The following is a 17,346-nucleotide window of genomic DNA, read 5'->3' as shown; positions in this document are numbered from 1 at the left end:
ATCAAGGCGGATATTGCCAAAGCCGCGATACATGCTGTGGACAAGTCCATTCCGTTCCAGGTGGAGAGCGATGCGCCGGACTTTGCTCTGGCCGCTACCCTCAACCAGGTGGGCAGGCCCGTGGCTTTCTTCTCCCATACCCTCCATGCCTCCGAAATTCGACACTCCTCCGTCGAAAAGGAAGCCCAAACCATTGTAGAAGCTGTGCGACATTGGAGGCATTACCTGGCCGGCAGGCGATTCACTCTCCTCACTGACCAACGGTCGGTTGCCTTCATGTTTAACAATATACAGCGGGGCAAGATCAAGAACGACAAGATTCTGAGGTGGAGGATCGAGCTCTCCACCTACAACTGCGGTATCTTGTATCGACCTGGGAAGGTCAATGAGCCCCCAGGTGCCCTATCCCGTGCTACATGTGCCAGTGCACAAGTAGACCTCTGTCACCCGGGGGTCACCCGTTTTTTTCCCCAACGACCATCACCACCACCCCCGATCCTCCACCGTCTCCCTCCACCACTACCCAGCTACTTCAAGGTCTGGCACCAGCAGGCCCACCGGCAGACATCACCACCACCCCCGCCCACAAACCGCACCCCTCTCCACCGACTCAACTACTGGGTGAAGAAAAGGACGACACGCTCCCGGACGTGCAGGTCTCAACACCGGTGCCCACACCACAGCCGGGACTGAGGCGATCATGGTGGAAGGTCAATGCCCCGACAGACTTGATCTTTAAGTCCACTTCATCCCCGCTGGACTCTCTTTTTAACAGGGGGTGAATGTGGTAAACCACTGTATTGTATTGTACTGTTGTACTTTTACATGCCTGGGCCTGTCCCTGCTGGATCCGAACCACTATAGTATATAATCTGTTTATTGTGGCAAACTGCCACTGTATTATATGTAATGTGGTAAACTACTGCCTGCTGGCTCCGCCTCCCCCCGGGCTAGGTATAAAGGTGGCTAGTCTCCGCCGCTGCCTCAGTTCGGGATCCGAGGCCAGGAGGTTTTCTGTTTCGTTCATTACAGCCTTAGTTACGTTCACCACTCGTCGTGTGTTCATTGATGGCATATCAGCGGGGAAGAAGCTTTTTTTAAGTCTGTTCGTGCGTGTTCTCAGACTTTTGTAACTCCTGCCCGATGGAAGAAGTTGGAAGAGTGAGGTAGCCGGGTGGGAGGGGTCTTTGATTATGTTGCCCACTTTTCCGAAGCAGCGGAAGGTGTAGATAGAGTCAGTGGATGGGAGACGGGTCCGGGTGATGGACTGGGCAGTGTTCACGAATCTCTGTAGTTTCTTTGGTCTTGGGCCGAGCAGTTGCCATCCCAGGCGGTGATGCAGCCTGATAGGATGCTTTCTATAGTGCATCTGTAAAAGTTGGTAAGAGTTAATGTGGACATGCCGAATTTCCTGAGGAAGAATAGGCTCTGTTGTGCTTTCTTGGTGGTAGCGTCGACATGGGTGGACCAGGACAGATTTTTGGAGATGTGTACGCCTAGGAATTTGAAACTGCTAACCATCTCCACCTCGGCCCCGTTGATGCTGACAGGGGTGTGTACAGTACTTTGCTTCCTGAAGTCAATGACCAGCTCTTTAGCTTAGCTGGCATTGAGGGATAGATTGTTGTCTATTAGGATTAGGGTTTTACCCCTGTCCACTCTGTGCTTTGGCTGTAACTCTGATAAAGGAATTTTTAAAAAATTGGTATGAGTTGGGACAGGGGCAGGAGAATTTTTGATGACCTCAGGTTTACGGTGAAGCCAGCCATGAGTGTATTAGAACACTCAAGGCTAGAGGTAAAGTTACAGATGAGGATTTCAGCAGAAAATGAAGCTGAGAAAGGGGTGGAGTCAGATGTTAGAAAGGTGGAAATGTGTGGACTTAACTGCGCTATTAACATGTTGTTGGAAGCTCATACCATGGGCTGTCTGGTTCAGTCTCAGGCAATTTCCAGGAAGAGGGATGGGGTTTCCAGGAGAGGGTAGACTTTGGCGGGCCTGCAGGATCCCATTAGCGGATGATGTCACTGAGGGGCAGAACGTAAATGTGAACTAGGAGGAGGCCCAAGGATGGATTCCTGAAAGTCAACAGAAATAGTGGTGTGAGCAGAGAAAGGAATAAGAAGGAATGGAACCAAGCAAGGACAATTCCACCCTGCTGGACAATGGAGAAGAGGCTTTGGAGGCGGGTGGTGTGGTCAAAAGCAGCAGATAGGTGACACAAAATGTGAAGGGATGCTTTATCTTTGCCACAGTCACATCGGATGACAATTGTGACTTTGATAAGAAGCTTTGTCGGGTTGTGTCTCCAATTCTTTCTCCAGAGAAATACTATTGCCACACAACATTTTTCACTGGTATCTCAACTGAAACACGGAATCATAGAATTCTTGCAGCACAGAAGGAGGCCACTTTACCTCTCATGTCTCTGGCAGCAGATTGCAAGAGCAATTTAGCTAGTCCCACTCCCACGCCTTTTTCCCGTAGTCTGCAAATTTAGTTCTCTCTTCAGGTGCTTATCCTGAAAGCATTAATTGAATCTGCCTCCGCCAGGTTTTCAGGCAGTGCATTCCAGATCCTAACCACTCAGTGGGCAAAATTATTTTTCCTCATGTTACCATTGTTTCTTTTGCCAATCACTTTAAATTGGTGTCCTCTGGTCCTCAATTCTTCCGGCAGTGCAACAATTTCTCTCTGTCTACATGTAAAGACACCTCATGATTTTGAACACCTCTATCAAATTTCTTCTTAATCTTTTCTTCTCCAAGCAGAACGGCCCCAGCTTCTTCAATCTATCCACATAGTTTCTCAGGCCAGGAGCCATTTGTTTAACTCTCTCAATGGATTGGTATCTTTCCTAAAGTGTGGCACCCTGAATTGGATACAATACTCAGTTGGGATCAAACCAATATTTTATTAAGGTTCAACATAACTTCCTTGTTTTTGTATTTTATGCCTTCATTTATTAAGCCCAGAATCTCTTGTGCCTTTTCTAACCACTTCTTTTATCTACCTTGCTACCTTCAATGCTTTGTGCTCATGTATCCCCAGAGTTCTCTGTTACTGCCTCCCTTAGGATTGTATCTTTTGTTTAATATTGGGAAGGTGGTAGCATAGGGGTAATGTCATTGGCCATGACTTCAAATAATAATAATCTTTATCAGTGTCACAAGTAGGCTTACATAAACACTGCAATGAAGTTACTGCGAAAATCCCCCAGTCGCCACACTCCAGCGCCTGTTCGGGTACACTGAGGGAGAATTCAGAATGTCCAATTCATCAAACAACCACGTCTTTCAGGACTTGTGGGAGAAAACCGGAGCACCGGGAGGAAACCAATGCAGACACGGGGCGAACGTGCAGACTCCGCACAGACAGTGACCCAAGATGGGAATTGAACCCAGGTCCCTTGAGCTGTGAGGCAGCAGTGCTAACCACTATGCTATGGTGGAATTTAGTCTACTAATAAATGTGGAATATAAAGCCAGTCTCAGTAATGTCTGAAGCCATACCATGAAGCTATCATCAATTGTTGTAAAAAGTCACCTGGTTCGCCAATGTCCATTAGGCTAGGAATTCTACCATCCTTACCTGGTCAGACCTATATGTGACTCTAGACCCACAATAACATGATTAGCTCTTCACTGCCTTCTGAAATGGCTCAGCAAGCCAGTCAGTTCAAGGGAAATTAGGGATGTGCAACAAATGCTGGCCTTGCCAGTTAGGCCTACATCCAATTATTGAATAAAGAAGAAAATATTGCCCCTTTTGTTCCTTCGACCAAAATGGATCACTTTACACATCTTTGCATTCAATTTCATCTGCCACTTGCCTGCCCATTCCACAAACCTATCTATGACTTCTTGAAGTGTATCACAATCCTCTTTGCTGTTCACCACACTTTTGACTATTGTGTGATCTGTAAATTTTAAATTTACCAACACTCACCAACACTCTCTGTTTTCTCATCAAAACATTTAATCAAGTAGTTCAACATGATTTGCCTTCAACAAATATGTGCTGGTTTCCCTTAATTAATTCTCAATTGTCGAAGTGACTGATTGAGCGCGATTTAACTAACATTTTTCTAAATTTTGGGCGAGTTTGGCGGGGTGTTTCCCGCTGGCTTTTTGGGTAAGATCCACACTGGTATTCATCCACACTTAGGGCACAATTTAATAGAAATGAAACAGTCCTGTGTCGAGCTCTTTTAGCCAGGTGTTTTCCACCGCTGGCAGCGCTGAGAATGATTCCGCTATTAAACGGGACTCTGTTTCATTTCAGGGCCTCAGTAAGGAACGCCGCTGAGGCCGCACTTAGTCCCATTTCCTGCGCTAATGAGCTCTGCTCGCCAGTGCAGGAATAGATTGGGGCACCATTTTTAATAGGCCTCTCGGGTCTCTAGACCCCCCCCTCCCACAGCGGCCTCCAGACCACCCCCAATGCCCCAATTGAGAGGGTCATTGAGCCCCCATTTCCCATGAGGTCAGGGCATGCCCAGGCCCAATCCCCGGCACAGGCAAAATGCTAGCCGGGCATTTTGGCACCCTAGTTAACATGTCTACTGGCATCAGCAGTGCCAGGGTAGCACTCTGCCCAGAGGCCAACCACCCAGGGACCTCGGAATGCCTGGAAGAACCTCCCAGTGCTGTTCCGTCTGGTCCACGTTGGTGGAGACCAGTGCTAAACAGCACGTGTTCAGGGTCTCCGAGGTGTAGGGGATAGATCCCACGGCTTGGATAACTCCACTGAGAGCATATTAAATTGACCCTGACTGCATACTTGAACATTCAAATCTGGGTCCCATTCATTGTGGTTGGGATCCAGATCGCGACATCTCACGAGATCCCGTTAGATCTCGCGAGGCATGACAAGCCGGGTAAATCTCATCAGATCAGATTTACTGGCCGTGTCACATCCCAAGTCGGGTTCGGCCATTAGATTGCACCCTTAAGACATTTTCTTCGGCTTTGGCGAGTTTCTCCGGGGTCTGGCACACACTTAGAAATTCTTTCATCACTGGGGAGCTGAACTCACCAGCGAGACTGGTTCCTCAGCGGTCAGGCCACCATTTTGAAAGGCTGTATCAATCCATAAGTGAGCTTGAGAGTCTCCCACACCATCCACCCTTGAGCAGTGTCACCCCCTGCTCACATAGGCATTATCCCCTCTCCCAAGTAAGGACATCTTGCTATAGGATTGCTTAGGGCCCCCCTTTTACAGGCCTCCTCACGCCCTCTTGGTACCCTCCCCTTTCAGGACCCACACACCTCACCTCCCAGGCTTTATGAGGTCCCTTCATATCCACCCTTCACTCCCCCACCCTCCATCTCTCCCCTTTCATGAGAATGGCTCCCCTCAGGCTCCGACCCTTGGCAGTGCCAACCTGGCACCCAGGCACCCTGGCACTGCTACCCTTCTGGCCTGGCAATGCCACCCAGACAGCCTGCCAGTGTCAGGATGGCAGTGCCAAGGTGCCAAGGTGTCTGGTTGGCAGCACCAAGGTGACCAGTGCAAAGTGGAATACTAAGGTGCCACTGTTCCTGTTCCCAACCATCCAGGGGTTTAAAATGGCCTGGGGAAACCCCCAGGCGCTGTTAGTACTAAATAGCATTCAGTCGAGACCTCGCTGGGGACGCCGTTAGTTCCTGGGAGCCGGGAGAATCCCATTAGCTCATTTAAATATGCTGATCTGGAACGGGATGTCGTGCGAGGTTCGGTTGAATCTCATGAGATGTCTCAAGCGCCGCACGTCTTGCGAGAGGCGAGATTCAACGGCCTCATCGCGACAACAAGTCGGGGCGACAAGGCAGGTAAATCGTGCCCTTAATTTCTCTCCAGAATATTTGTTTCTAAAAGCTTTCTCACCACTGAAGTCAAACTGACTGGCCTGTAATTGTTGGGTTTATCCTTCTGTGCTTTTTTGAATAAGGATGTAACATTTGCAATTCTCCAGTCCTCTGGCACCACCCCTGTATCTAAAGAGGATTGGAAGATTATGGTCAATGGCGTTGCAATTTTCACCCATAATTCACTCAGACCCTGGGATGCATCCCACCCGGTGACTCTTCACTTTCAATACAGTCAGATTTTCTAATATATCCCGTTTATCAATTTGTGGCCCATCTGGCATCTCATCTACAAGCTGCCAGAGGAGGTGGTGGAAGCAGGTACGATAGTCACGTTTAAGGGGCGTCTTGAATAGGATGGGAATAGTGATACGGACCCCGGAAGTATAGAAAGCTTTAGGTTAGATGGACAGCATGGTCGGCGCAGGTTTGGAGGGCTGAAGGGCCTGTTCTTTGCTGTACTTTTCTTCTTTCTTTTTAACACTTCCTTCAATGTAAATTCAGTAAAGACAAATGCATAATCCTCATCTGTGCAAGGTGGTGGTGAAGTGGTAATGTCCCTGGTTTCTGACTCTACGCAAGATTACATAGACGCTGAACATTTCAAATATTAGATTGCCCTAGGCCTTGAATTCCAAAATTAGAAACTTGGCAAATAAGCATTAAAACCAATGGACTGGGAAACACATCTGCCAGTTGCAATAAATGGTGTGTGACAAATTGGACCAAAATAGAATCTTCCAAGTGTACAAAGTGGTAATAAACAGCACTCAGTTTTATTAATCTCCATCACTTAACAAATCATTTCAGGCTGTACGTGTGTTTAATTAGAAGGTGCCTCTCTCACTCTGAGCTTCGAAAAAGTACAAATGGAATTGCAGCTTCATCTGGAAGGAGGGACTGGGGCTTTGTACAGACAGGAGAGGGGAGGCAAAAGGACACTTATTGCATCTCCTGCAAATGCATGGGAAGGCGAAGCAGCAAATTACATGTCCTTTTACAAGTTAGTATACTGTGTTTGCTGCTCACAATGAGGTCTCCTCTACACTGAGGAGATCAAACGTAGACTGGATGACCACCTTGTGGAATACCTTCGCTCAGTCTGCAAGAATGACCCTGACCTTTTGTTCGCTTGCTATTTTAATCCACCATCTTGCTCTCTTGCTCATATTTCTGTCCTCGACCTGCGCTGCAGTGTTCCAGTGAAGCTCAATGCCAGCTAGAGGAACAACACCTCATCTTCCGACAAACTACTGGGCTCAACATTGAATTCAACAACTTCAGCCCATGAACTCTGTCCTCCATTTTGATTTTGATTTTGCCTAAAGAGCTAGTCTACATCTTGTTTTCATGTTTTTGACTTTCAGACAGAGCAATCCAGTATTCTGCCCTTAGCACGTACTCTGGGCCAATTATTTGTTTGTTTACTACAACCATTACCATTCCGTTTTATTCCAGGACATCGTGGTTATTAAATCTCTCCTGCTCTTTAACCTATTCCAGACTTTCTATTTTGTTCTACCTCCCTGTCTCGTCTTTCAACAGTATAAAACCCATCATAATTCCACCTCTTTTCATTTCCGAAAGAGTCGTATTTGACTCAAAACATTAGCTTTGTTCCTGTCTCCACAAATGCTGCCAGACCTGCTGGTTTTTTTCCAGCATTTTCTGTTTTTATTCTATTTTTCCCTTGCTTTGAGGTCCATTGCCAACATTTTGGAAAGATGCTGTGCCGCAAGTGTGAGAATTAAATGCTCAAACTTATTGTGGCCAGCAAATCTGAAAAGCAGACTGAATAACTCAGCATCCTGTCCACCTGAAAAAGAAGTATGTATATGCTAGGCTAGGCTGCCATGGTTGTATTCGTGATTATACTAAGGTACATTCTATTGTTAACATACTAAAGTGAATTTTATTTCTCTTTTTAACTTTGAAACTATTTGTCCTCTCTGACCCACACACAATTCACCAGCTGAGAGGTGAGGCAAGTCTACTTCGGGATCTGCACTATTCACCTGTTTCCCCTTTCCCGGGGAAGCTGCATCTCCCAGATAATACTACTCATTTTGAGCTTTGTACGAACCAATTCGTTGGAAGAACTTCCAACTCACCATTAGATGCTGTGGTGCACTGCTAATATCATCTTGCTGGCATTTATTTGCAGATAGATTATTGTTGCATATTGTATTTGAAATTCAGTGTAGAAATGAAAGAAGCAAAATGTCTTTCTGTGATATTTCCAAATTCTTTAAAAAAATAAATTGCTACCTAATTATTATTTTTTCAATTAAGGGGCAATGTAGCGTGGCCAATCCACCTAACCTGCACATCTTTGGGTTGTGGAGGTGAAACCCATGCAGACACGGGGAGAATGTGCAAACTCTACACGGACAGTGACCCAGGGTCAGGATTCAAACCCGGGTCCTCAGCACCGTAGTCCCAGTGCTAACCACTGTGCCATGTGCCGCCTTTCCAAATTCTTAATTGTAATGTTAAGGCCAATTATATATATATTTTTGAATTGATTCAACATGAAATCATTGTATTAAAGTAAAGGAATAAGCAAACCGCATTCTAATAATAATAATGGACTATTTTGTCCCTTCGCCTAATTGGCAATGGATAAGACTTGTCTTTTCCTCTCATTTAAAACCAATTGAGTATTCCTGTGGATGCCAATTTCATACTGCCCAGAGCAATGCATGGTTTTACTTCTCTCACACTCTCCCATTGTCTTCAATTGGAGACACATTCTCGATGTGTAATAAATCCTCGTTGCTTAAGACAGTCTTTTATGATGTCATAGAAAAGACAGAAACAAAATCAGTGGGAAAATGTTGTACAAGTGCCAGAAGTTGAATAAAATGCAGTTTTCTTTTCAACCATGGATTGGAGTCGATCCAAGTTTGGCAGATTGATTTATTTTCATATTTTGATTCATCTTACATAGTTACTCTATTCTGTTAGATGATGCTGTAATTTAGTAACAATCCATAATATTTGGTCTGGCCAAGAGTACTCTGTCTTTTCTCAATCCTGGTCTCCTTGGTTCAGGTCCATAGCACAAAGCTGCATTCAAAAGCTATCACTGGCACTATATTACAAAAGAAAAGAAAGAAAGGCTTACATTTTTATAGTGATTCTCACAACCACAGGCACTCCAAAGTGCTTTAAAGCCCAAGGAGTACTTTTAAAGTCTTGTCAGCATTGTAATGGAGGAATCACAGCAACAAAATATGTCCCCAGCATGCGGGAAAGTGATAATTACCTGTTTTGCGATGTTGATTGAGGGATAGATATTGGTCAGCTCACTGAGCATAACTCCGTTGTTGTTCAAAATAGCACTGTCATAATATCCACTCATGTATATAATGAGATGCAGACAGGCAGTGATTGACACACAGGATGACCAGTAAGCACACAACACAGTGCAGCCAATCACCAGCCAGGACACTACCACTATAAAGCCAGAGGACACTAGGTTTCCCGTTCTCTCGGGACCCAGCCACTGAGACAGTCAGAGTCCACGAGCAAGCAAGTGCAAACACCATAGTAAGTTTGGTCAGGCTACTAAAAGATCTCCAGTCAGTTCAGTATAGTGTCGACCCACAGCTGAATATGTATATCAGCTCTATAGCTGAATAAAACAGTGTTGGATTTTCTCCAGTGTTAGACGTCTGGGGCGAGATTCTCCGACTCCCCGCCGGGTCGGAGAATCGCCGGGGGCTGGCGTGAATCCCGCCCCCGCCGGTTGCCGAATTCTCCAGCACCGGATATTCGGCGGAGGCAGGAATCGCGCCAGTTGGCGGGCCCCCCCCCCCCCGCGATTCTCCGGCCCGGATGGGCCAAAGTCCCACTGCTAGAATTCCTGTCCCGCCAGCGTAGATTAAACCACCTACCTTACCGGCGGGACAAGGCGGCGCGGGCGGGCTCCGGGGGGCCTGAGGGGGGGCGCGGGCCGATCTGGCCCCGGGGTGTGCCCCCACGGTGGCCTGGCCCACGATCGGGGCCCACCAATCCGCGGGCGGGCCTGTGCCGTGGGGGCACTCTTTTCCTTCCGCCTTCGCCACGGTCTCCACCATGGCGGAAGCGGAAGAGACTCCCTCCACTGCGCATGCGCGGGAATGCCGTGAGCGGCCGCTAACGCTCCCGCGCATGCGCCGCCCGGAGATGTCATTTCCGGGCCAGCTGGCGGGGCACCAAAGGCCTTTTCCGCCAGCAGGCGGGCGGAAATTAGTCCGGCGCGGGCCTAGCCCCTTAAGGTTGGGGCTCGGCCCCCCAAGGTGCGGAGGATTCCGCACCTTGGGGGCGGCGCGATGCCCGACTGATTTGCATCGTTTTGGGTGCCGGTCGGCGGACATCTCGCCGATACCGGAGAATTTCGCCCCTGTTTCTAGCTTCCCTGCATCGAGTGCAGTCCACATCAAACCTACCTGCCTAACACATCAAGCACCATTGGATTTTTATATCCACCTGAGAGGGTAGATGGATCTTGGTTCACCATCTGAAACAAAAGACCTCCAACAGTGTTGCACTCCCTTGGAACTGCACTGGAATGTAACTTCTGATTTTCATGGTCAAGTCCTGGAGTAGGACTTGAACACACACCCTTCTGAGCCAGAGGTGAGAGGAGAATTTCAAAAGGGAATTGGATAATTATCTGAAGAAAACAATTTGCTGGGCCAGTGCACACACATTGGGCTGAATGGCCTCCTATGCCTGTAAGCATTCAGTGATTCCATACAGAAGTGACAAAAAGCGAACAGCAGCAAATTAACTGCAATATATAAACCCAGCCCAACTTTCCTTTCCATTGGCCAATAAATTCAAATCAGCATCAAGTGGTGTAATTACTCACCCATTCCATTGAACAACTTCACTGTTTGACTAACACCACTTCCTGCTCCCTTGCAGTAATCGCGGGCGATTCAGGTTGTCAGGCAACCATTTCGAATGATCATGGTAGACGGTAGCGTACAAGTTCACCGGTATATAAGAGGACTCCATTTTTCAGCTCAAACATGACATAAGCAGTTTATTATTATTATTTTATCTGTTACTATTAGCCATTAGTAATCAGCTTCAAGTTTTTACCCCCCAAATGGATGTTTTATTTACCGGCACCTTATAACCCGGTGTACAAGGGATCAAGCAGGCAACATGGGCTGAGTCGCAAAGATGCAAGAGGTTTAAGACACATTGAGCAGACCCCAGGTGGTCAATGACAAAGATGGCAGCCACCCACACCAGCGGTTCACTTTTATACTCGGCAAATACATCGATCCCTGTTTTTGGCTGGATTTTGTGAGGTTTGCATGCCAACATTTATGGTATTTCAAGGGATTGAAGCTATTCGCAGATACAGCTAAACAGGGCTTACGAGGACAATGTTCTTTTCGCAGCATTTTGTGTTCTTTTGACAAAAAGAATCGCAGGTCCCTGTCGTTGCTGGTTAACTAGGGGTTTTTAGAACTGCAGTTGTTTCTTCATGTGGGTCATGCAGAAACCCCACTCTGGGAGGAAGAGGAGAAGAAAGAGCAGGTGGAAGGAGCAAACAGCAAGGTGTATGCCAGAACTATATAGTTCTGCAGTTCTCTGAGGAATGGTACATCAGAAGATGATTCGCAACAGTGTGAGTTGTGATCCATCCTGCAAGAAGACACACAGCTAACTGCAGCCAGCACACTGATGTTTATTGCAGGATCAGGTGGAGGTGGTTAGGAAGGAAAATGAATGAGCTAAACACCACTGAAGGAGACTGAGGTGCAGAAATCAGGGGCCCAACACTAAAATGAAAGTTGATTTCTATGCAATGTTAATTGCTGAATACTTTGGACTGCCTGTCAGGGAGCAACATGATGGATACTATAGTGGAGTCTACTACCTACTTTGTGTGCGGACAGCACGATCTCCCCGACTGCAAAAGAATGGTTGCATTATTTTGTTTCTAAAAGTTGACTTTTTGTTGGTGGCTACTGAAGAATCCTGAACAGAGCAAGGTTGGCTTCTACCCTGTTCATTCAGCGGACCAATTTCAACACCTAACGCAGGCATTAGACTCCTCATTTCCAAACAGATGAGACTGAATGCCTGTTTTCGGTAGTCATTGTATTGGGCCTTGTTGCATTGTTATTATGCCAATAAAATGGGAAACAAATGGTCCAATTTCTGCCTCTTTATTTTCTGCTTGTTATGCCCCTGTTTTCAAGCGGAAATGGGAGTATAAGAAGAACAAAATGAGATTCAACTTTTAAAAAGCTGAGAGGTATAACAATATTGATGACATAGGTGTAGTTCAGTTCTTAGGCTTGGGCTCTAATTGTTGAACTAGAAGAGAAAGGATAAAAGTTTCAAATTCAGTGGAGAAATCAGAAAAGTATATTTTCCACCATTGAATGAATATATGGAACAATATCAGAAAGCACAGTTAATGGCGTGTTGATTAACTTCTGGATGCAAACTGAAACCAGATCTGGGGGTGGATTCTCCATTGCTGCAGTCAGGATTCCCCATCAGAGACCCCCATCAAAAACCCCAACTCAGAGACCCCCTCCCCCATTAGTCACTCCTGCTTGAAAGCTGAAGAGCAGTCCAGACAGTACAGAAAAAGATCATAGCATTTTCACTTACCCTTCCCTAACATCTTGGGCGTCATTCTCCGCCGGCGGGAGTCTCCGTTTTGCCGGCGCCCGGGGGTTTCCCGACGGCATGGGGCTGCCCCACAATGGGAAACCCCATTGACCGGCCGGTGTTACGGAGACTCCCGCCGGCCGGTCGGGGCAGAAATGTGGCGGGGCGGGTAGGAGAATTTCGCCCCTTGTCTCAGACAAAAGTGTTTAAAGCAGCAGCTATTACAAGTGTCAGAGTCTTCCTCAAAAGCCACGTGCACTTGCAAGGCTTCAAATCTCTTGACAGCCTTTGAAATGAAAAACTCCCATTCAATTTCGCACAGTAATATATTTCACTAGCCAGTGATTGACAGTTCTTCCAGTCAAGAGACAGGTGCTCGGTGGATTGTTTATATATCTTCCCCTTCGTGCTTGAATGCCTCTCAAGTACCCTGCTTTGAAGCTAACCACAATGTTTATAAACACTCTTGCTATGATTGACAGCTCCTCACTACATTAAAAGGAGCTACGTGCTTACTGCTTTGAATAAGAGTAAGGGATGGTGGTCTCTGATGGGGGGTGACTGATGGAGGTAACTGATGGAGGCATCTGATGTGGGGTTGGTGGGAAGGGGTCGGGTCACCCTCATGCGTATGTACTGTAGGGGGTGACCGTTATTCCTGTGGTGGGAGTAGGCGCTCCTTCTTGTCAGTGCGGGGGGGGGGGGGGGGCAGAATTTGCATTGTGTGGCATAGGGGGGGCCTGCTGTTGGACCTCGGGACCAGGCTGCCCGCTCAAAATTTAGGCCTCCGTGGTGGGATTCCTACAGAATGCAGGGAGATCTTCGCCCATGCATAAATTTGCATGGTTAAGGAGAGAGACTCGCATCCTGTGCCCTTCTCCCAGCACCAGCAGAGACCAGTCCCAATTCTCCACTGGTGGGAGCACATAGATTCTAGGCCTGAGAATCATGACCCTGATTGCAAAGAAGATTGGAAATTTATAGGTGTGGTATGTTATGACAAATAACATGTGAGATGCAAATAGAATTGTTTATCAAATGTACTCCCTTCATTCTTGCTGTCTTGTGTTGTATGTTCTTATTTTACCTATACTAAGAAATACATTTATTTCACTTATGAGTAAAATGTTAATTAAACTTTTGCATCAGCCACACTTTCCTATGGGGTTATGAAGTCGTTCCCACTTGTGGGATAACATGCAAAAGGCTGGAAACTGTTTCACTATCTGGTGTTTCTGTTTTGATTTCAGGAGGTAGCACAGGAACGTCTCCAACAACATCTAGCCCTGGAACTCCATCCCCTTCAGCTTCTTCCCATCTACTGTCTCCATCCTGCTCCCCGCCTACTTTCCATCTGGCCCCCAACACTTTTAATGTTGGCTGCAGGGAGAGCCAGCTCTGCAATCTCAACCTCTCTGAATATCCAGCCTGTGCCCGAGGCAACATGGCTACCCTGCAGAGTTACCCTGCTCTAGCTGAGGGTGGGTACAACCGATTACAAGGTCCCAGTGCTGCTTCTCAACCACCATCAGAAACATTTGTTCCACAGAGGACTTCTTCATTAATCTCTGCCGTACCCACCCCTTCTTCATTGCAAGGCAACAACAAGATGGATGCTTACAACAGTCAACTGCCACCATTTACCGCTTCCCAATTTCAATACGTCATGCAAACAGGAAGTCCTGCCTCTAACACCTCTTCATCTCACATGTTTAGTGGTAGTCATGTCCAACAGAGCTCCTACAATGCCTTCTCATTACACAACCCATATAACCTTTATGGTTACAACTTCTCTGCCTCCCCCAGACTGGCAGCCGGTCCTGAGAAACTTAATGCCTCCCAAAGCACTTTACTCTGCTCCTCTTCTCCCAATGGGGCCTTCAGCGAGAGACAGTTCTTGTCCACGGGAATGGATGGGATGCATGTGATTGGCGCCACTCCTTCCCAGCAGCCTCAAAATTTGTGTGATACCAGACAATACGGGACTGTCCCAGGGAGTTCTTCACAAATGTCAGTACATATGGTATAAAAGCAATATTTGCCAAAAGAAATATTGTTGTCCATACACATGCTGCACTTGGCACTAGGGACTCCACAGTGGATTGACGTCAGCACCAGCAACAGCAAAATTGTGTCTCCAAAGCATATTAATACTAATCTTCCAAAGTTAACTATCCTAAACGCACCCATAACACAACAATCTCTGAAATTGTAGTGATATTGGGATGAACAAACCCTCAACTAAACTATAATTAGAGCACAGAGATAAAAATGTAATTGGGCCTCTATTATTGTCGAGCATCTTATGATGTTTTCCCTTTTACACAGGTTATAAAATTCTGTTCCTTCCAGAAACTGGTTAAATGCCTTGCAGCAACAGATGTAATTTGCAATGAATGTGGACAAAGTATGTTGTCTAGTTTTGAGGAACCATTGCTTACCTTTCTCAACACTTGGGAGTATTATGTCCCATTTTTGAACCCTTACTGTGTTGAGTCCCATATTGTTGTGTTCAGAATTGTCTCGTGCAGTTGCAAAGCACACATGCATACTGTAGTGTTTCAAGGATGGCCCATTCCAACATTTCTTTGCATATAGGCCCTTAGCAGAAGAACTTTGTTTTAAGTGTCTGAGAAACAAGCCCCATTTGCCACTTTCCCCCCTTTTCTTTTGCAATTTTGAAAAAACTGTAGTGTTAGCTAATTCAAACAAAGTGTAGAAAATACAGTGTATCTATTTGCATTCACCGTGAAGAAAACACAAACATTTCTAATCAATGCTGAAGGCAGTTATAAATAGAAAAACTTTGTTACTTCTAAAGTGCTCCTTTCAACCAACTATGCACTCATCCAGATGGAGACAATGTTGTGCAAGCGGCAAAAAACGAAAGTAATTAACTAACCCTTTTAGGTGATAATGTATTAAGCTGTCCCACTGGGCATGCCATATAAAATAGCAGAAAGGCATACAAAATTTGTCAGTCTCTGGATGTATAGGACAACTTACCTTCACCAAAACAAGACTCAGCATTTCTCAAGACAATCACAGAACTTGGCGAACCACATGCAAGGAAACTTTTGACTCTTTTGTGCTAAGTGTTTGGATTTGCTAATCTAATAGTGGGAACTTTCTCTGGTTCAAATAATTGTGCTTGTAAAGAAGCAACCTCCTGTAAACTGATCTGTAAATCAAATTAAAAATGTGTGGGGAATGAAACCGTGCCTGTGAAAATGTTCCTTTTAAACAAATATTCCCATACAAATGTGCGTATGGAGTGGACCTTGCTGCATTTGGAAAAAAATGAAGGATTAATGCATTTGTGTTGGAAATAGGAAAAATTGAAGGCGCCTGTCAGCACAGCTTCACTAATTTGTGGATAACGGACGTCATTAAGATCTGCGGCAGTCTCGCAGCATTATTTTTGTTAATCAGGACCAAGAGAGATTGAAGCAATGCACAGCTACAGCAGCCACCTGTATTTTTGGAGACTGAAAGCCAGCTCTGATCCGTCTGTTATTGGGCTGATTCAATTCAACGGCATCACCTTTGCCTATTATTTAGATTGAACGTTTCTATTCAAAATTTGAATCAAAATTTTAAAACATCAGAGATTTATTAATAATTTTTAAATGATTGTTAGTGAACTTGGGCCCTTTTCTAAAATTCCTTCTTTGTGCATTTAGATTGTCTTACTTTTAACAAACTCGTAAACTCAGGCACATACATGTGTTTAAGCATTTTTAAAAGTTCCCAGTTACAACTGCGTCTATAACAAGGGCTTCCAACTTTCCTTTGGAATTTTCTGCAAAAAATTCTGACGAGAATAAACATTTCCCTGAACAGCAACCCTTTTCACCACAGCTCTACAATAATAGTTAAACCAATCATAACTTCCTGCGTGCTGAACTCAAATGTTCCCTGACTGCAAATATTGTCTTTTCCCATTCCCAGAAAATCTGTGAAGCTGTCTCTTTCCAAAGGGGGATAAGTGGTTCAATTAGAGAACTGCTTCACATCCTATACATTTTCGGAAGGACATAGGTCCTTTCTACCCCAAAGAACTTCCATTGTAGACCCCAAAAAAGGTTGAAAATCCCTCAGATGGTCAAATTAAGCAGCAAATTCACAGGAAATGTTTTACCATGATAAACAACCTTGTTTGCAGACGTGTGATTTCCCAACGTACTTGTCCAGAAGTCCAATAGTTTCCAAAGCAAATAAGCAAACACATCAGCAAAAAGTTTTTTTTTCTTGGACAAGCCAATACCCAAAGATAAATAACTTTATACACTAGATTTTGTTTTGCAAGTTAGCGTAATTCTATTTTTAAGTACTTAGGACTGGAAAAGAGGTCAATTATTTTCTTGCTCTAGATTTTTCTCGTGCGGACTATCTATAAGGAAGACCAAGATTGCCATTTCCCTTTCTATTTGTGCCCATATATCAAGTGTCTGCATTTCAACGCTATCTTCAGATGAACATGATCTGCTTATTGCGTTACATAAAGGAAAGGGTTGAACTCAGCAATACCCATTAAGAGGAACTCCGTGAACTGAATGTGTATCTCAGTGAGTAGCTCTATAATGGGCAAGGGATTATACTGAGGATGAATCAATGCATTATACAACATTTATTGGACTAAATAATGTATTTTACTGGCAACCTCTGGATTAAACAGCATTATAGTGATTGCACCTTGAGATCAAATAATGCGTTACATTAGGGAGATCCATGGGCCCAACATCATAGTTATACAGAATATAAACAGTTATAGGGAAATTCTTTTGACTGAATAGTACATTACACAGCAGAGCTTTATAGATTGGGTAATATATTTTGATGGGAAGGATAAGCTGAATAGTGCTTT

The 17,346-nt window shown here is 45.3% G+C and overlaps 1 protein-coding gene across 1 annotated transcript in view; it reads left to right on the top strand.

The window, feature by feature from the left end:
* The window catches only part of tbx15 (T-box transcription factor 15), a 150,289-nt gene extending 134,594 nt beyond the window's left edge, over positions 1 to 15,695 (top strand). Inside the window, exon 8 of the mRNA XM_072513742.1 lies at positions 13,730 to 15,695. Within this exon, the coding sequence (XP_072369843.1) occupies positions 13,730 to 14,508 (779 nt within the window). The 3' untranslated portion in view covers positions 14,509 to 15,695. The remainder of the gene's footprint in view (positions 1 to 13,729) is intronic.
* Positions 15,696 to 17,346: the final 1,651 nt, after the last annotated feature.

The sequence above is a fragment of the Scyliorhinus torazame genome, chromosome 8 (assembly GCF_047496885.1).
Source record: "Scyliorhinus torazame isolate Kashiwa2021f chromosome 8, sScyTor2.1, whole genome shotgun sequence".
In the NCBI taxonomy this organism is placed as follows: domain Eukaryota; kingdom Metazoa; phylum Chordata; class Chondrichthyes; order Carcharhiniformes; family Scyliorhinidae; genus Scyliorhinus; species Scyliorhinus torazame.
Note: the sequence above shows the minus strand (reverse complement) of the source record. Positions and strands in the feature narration are given on the sequence as shown.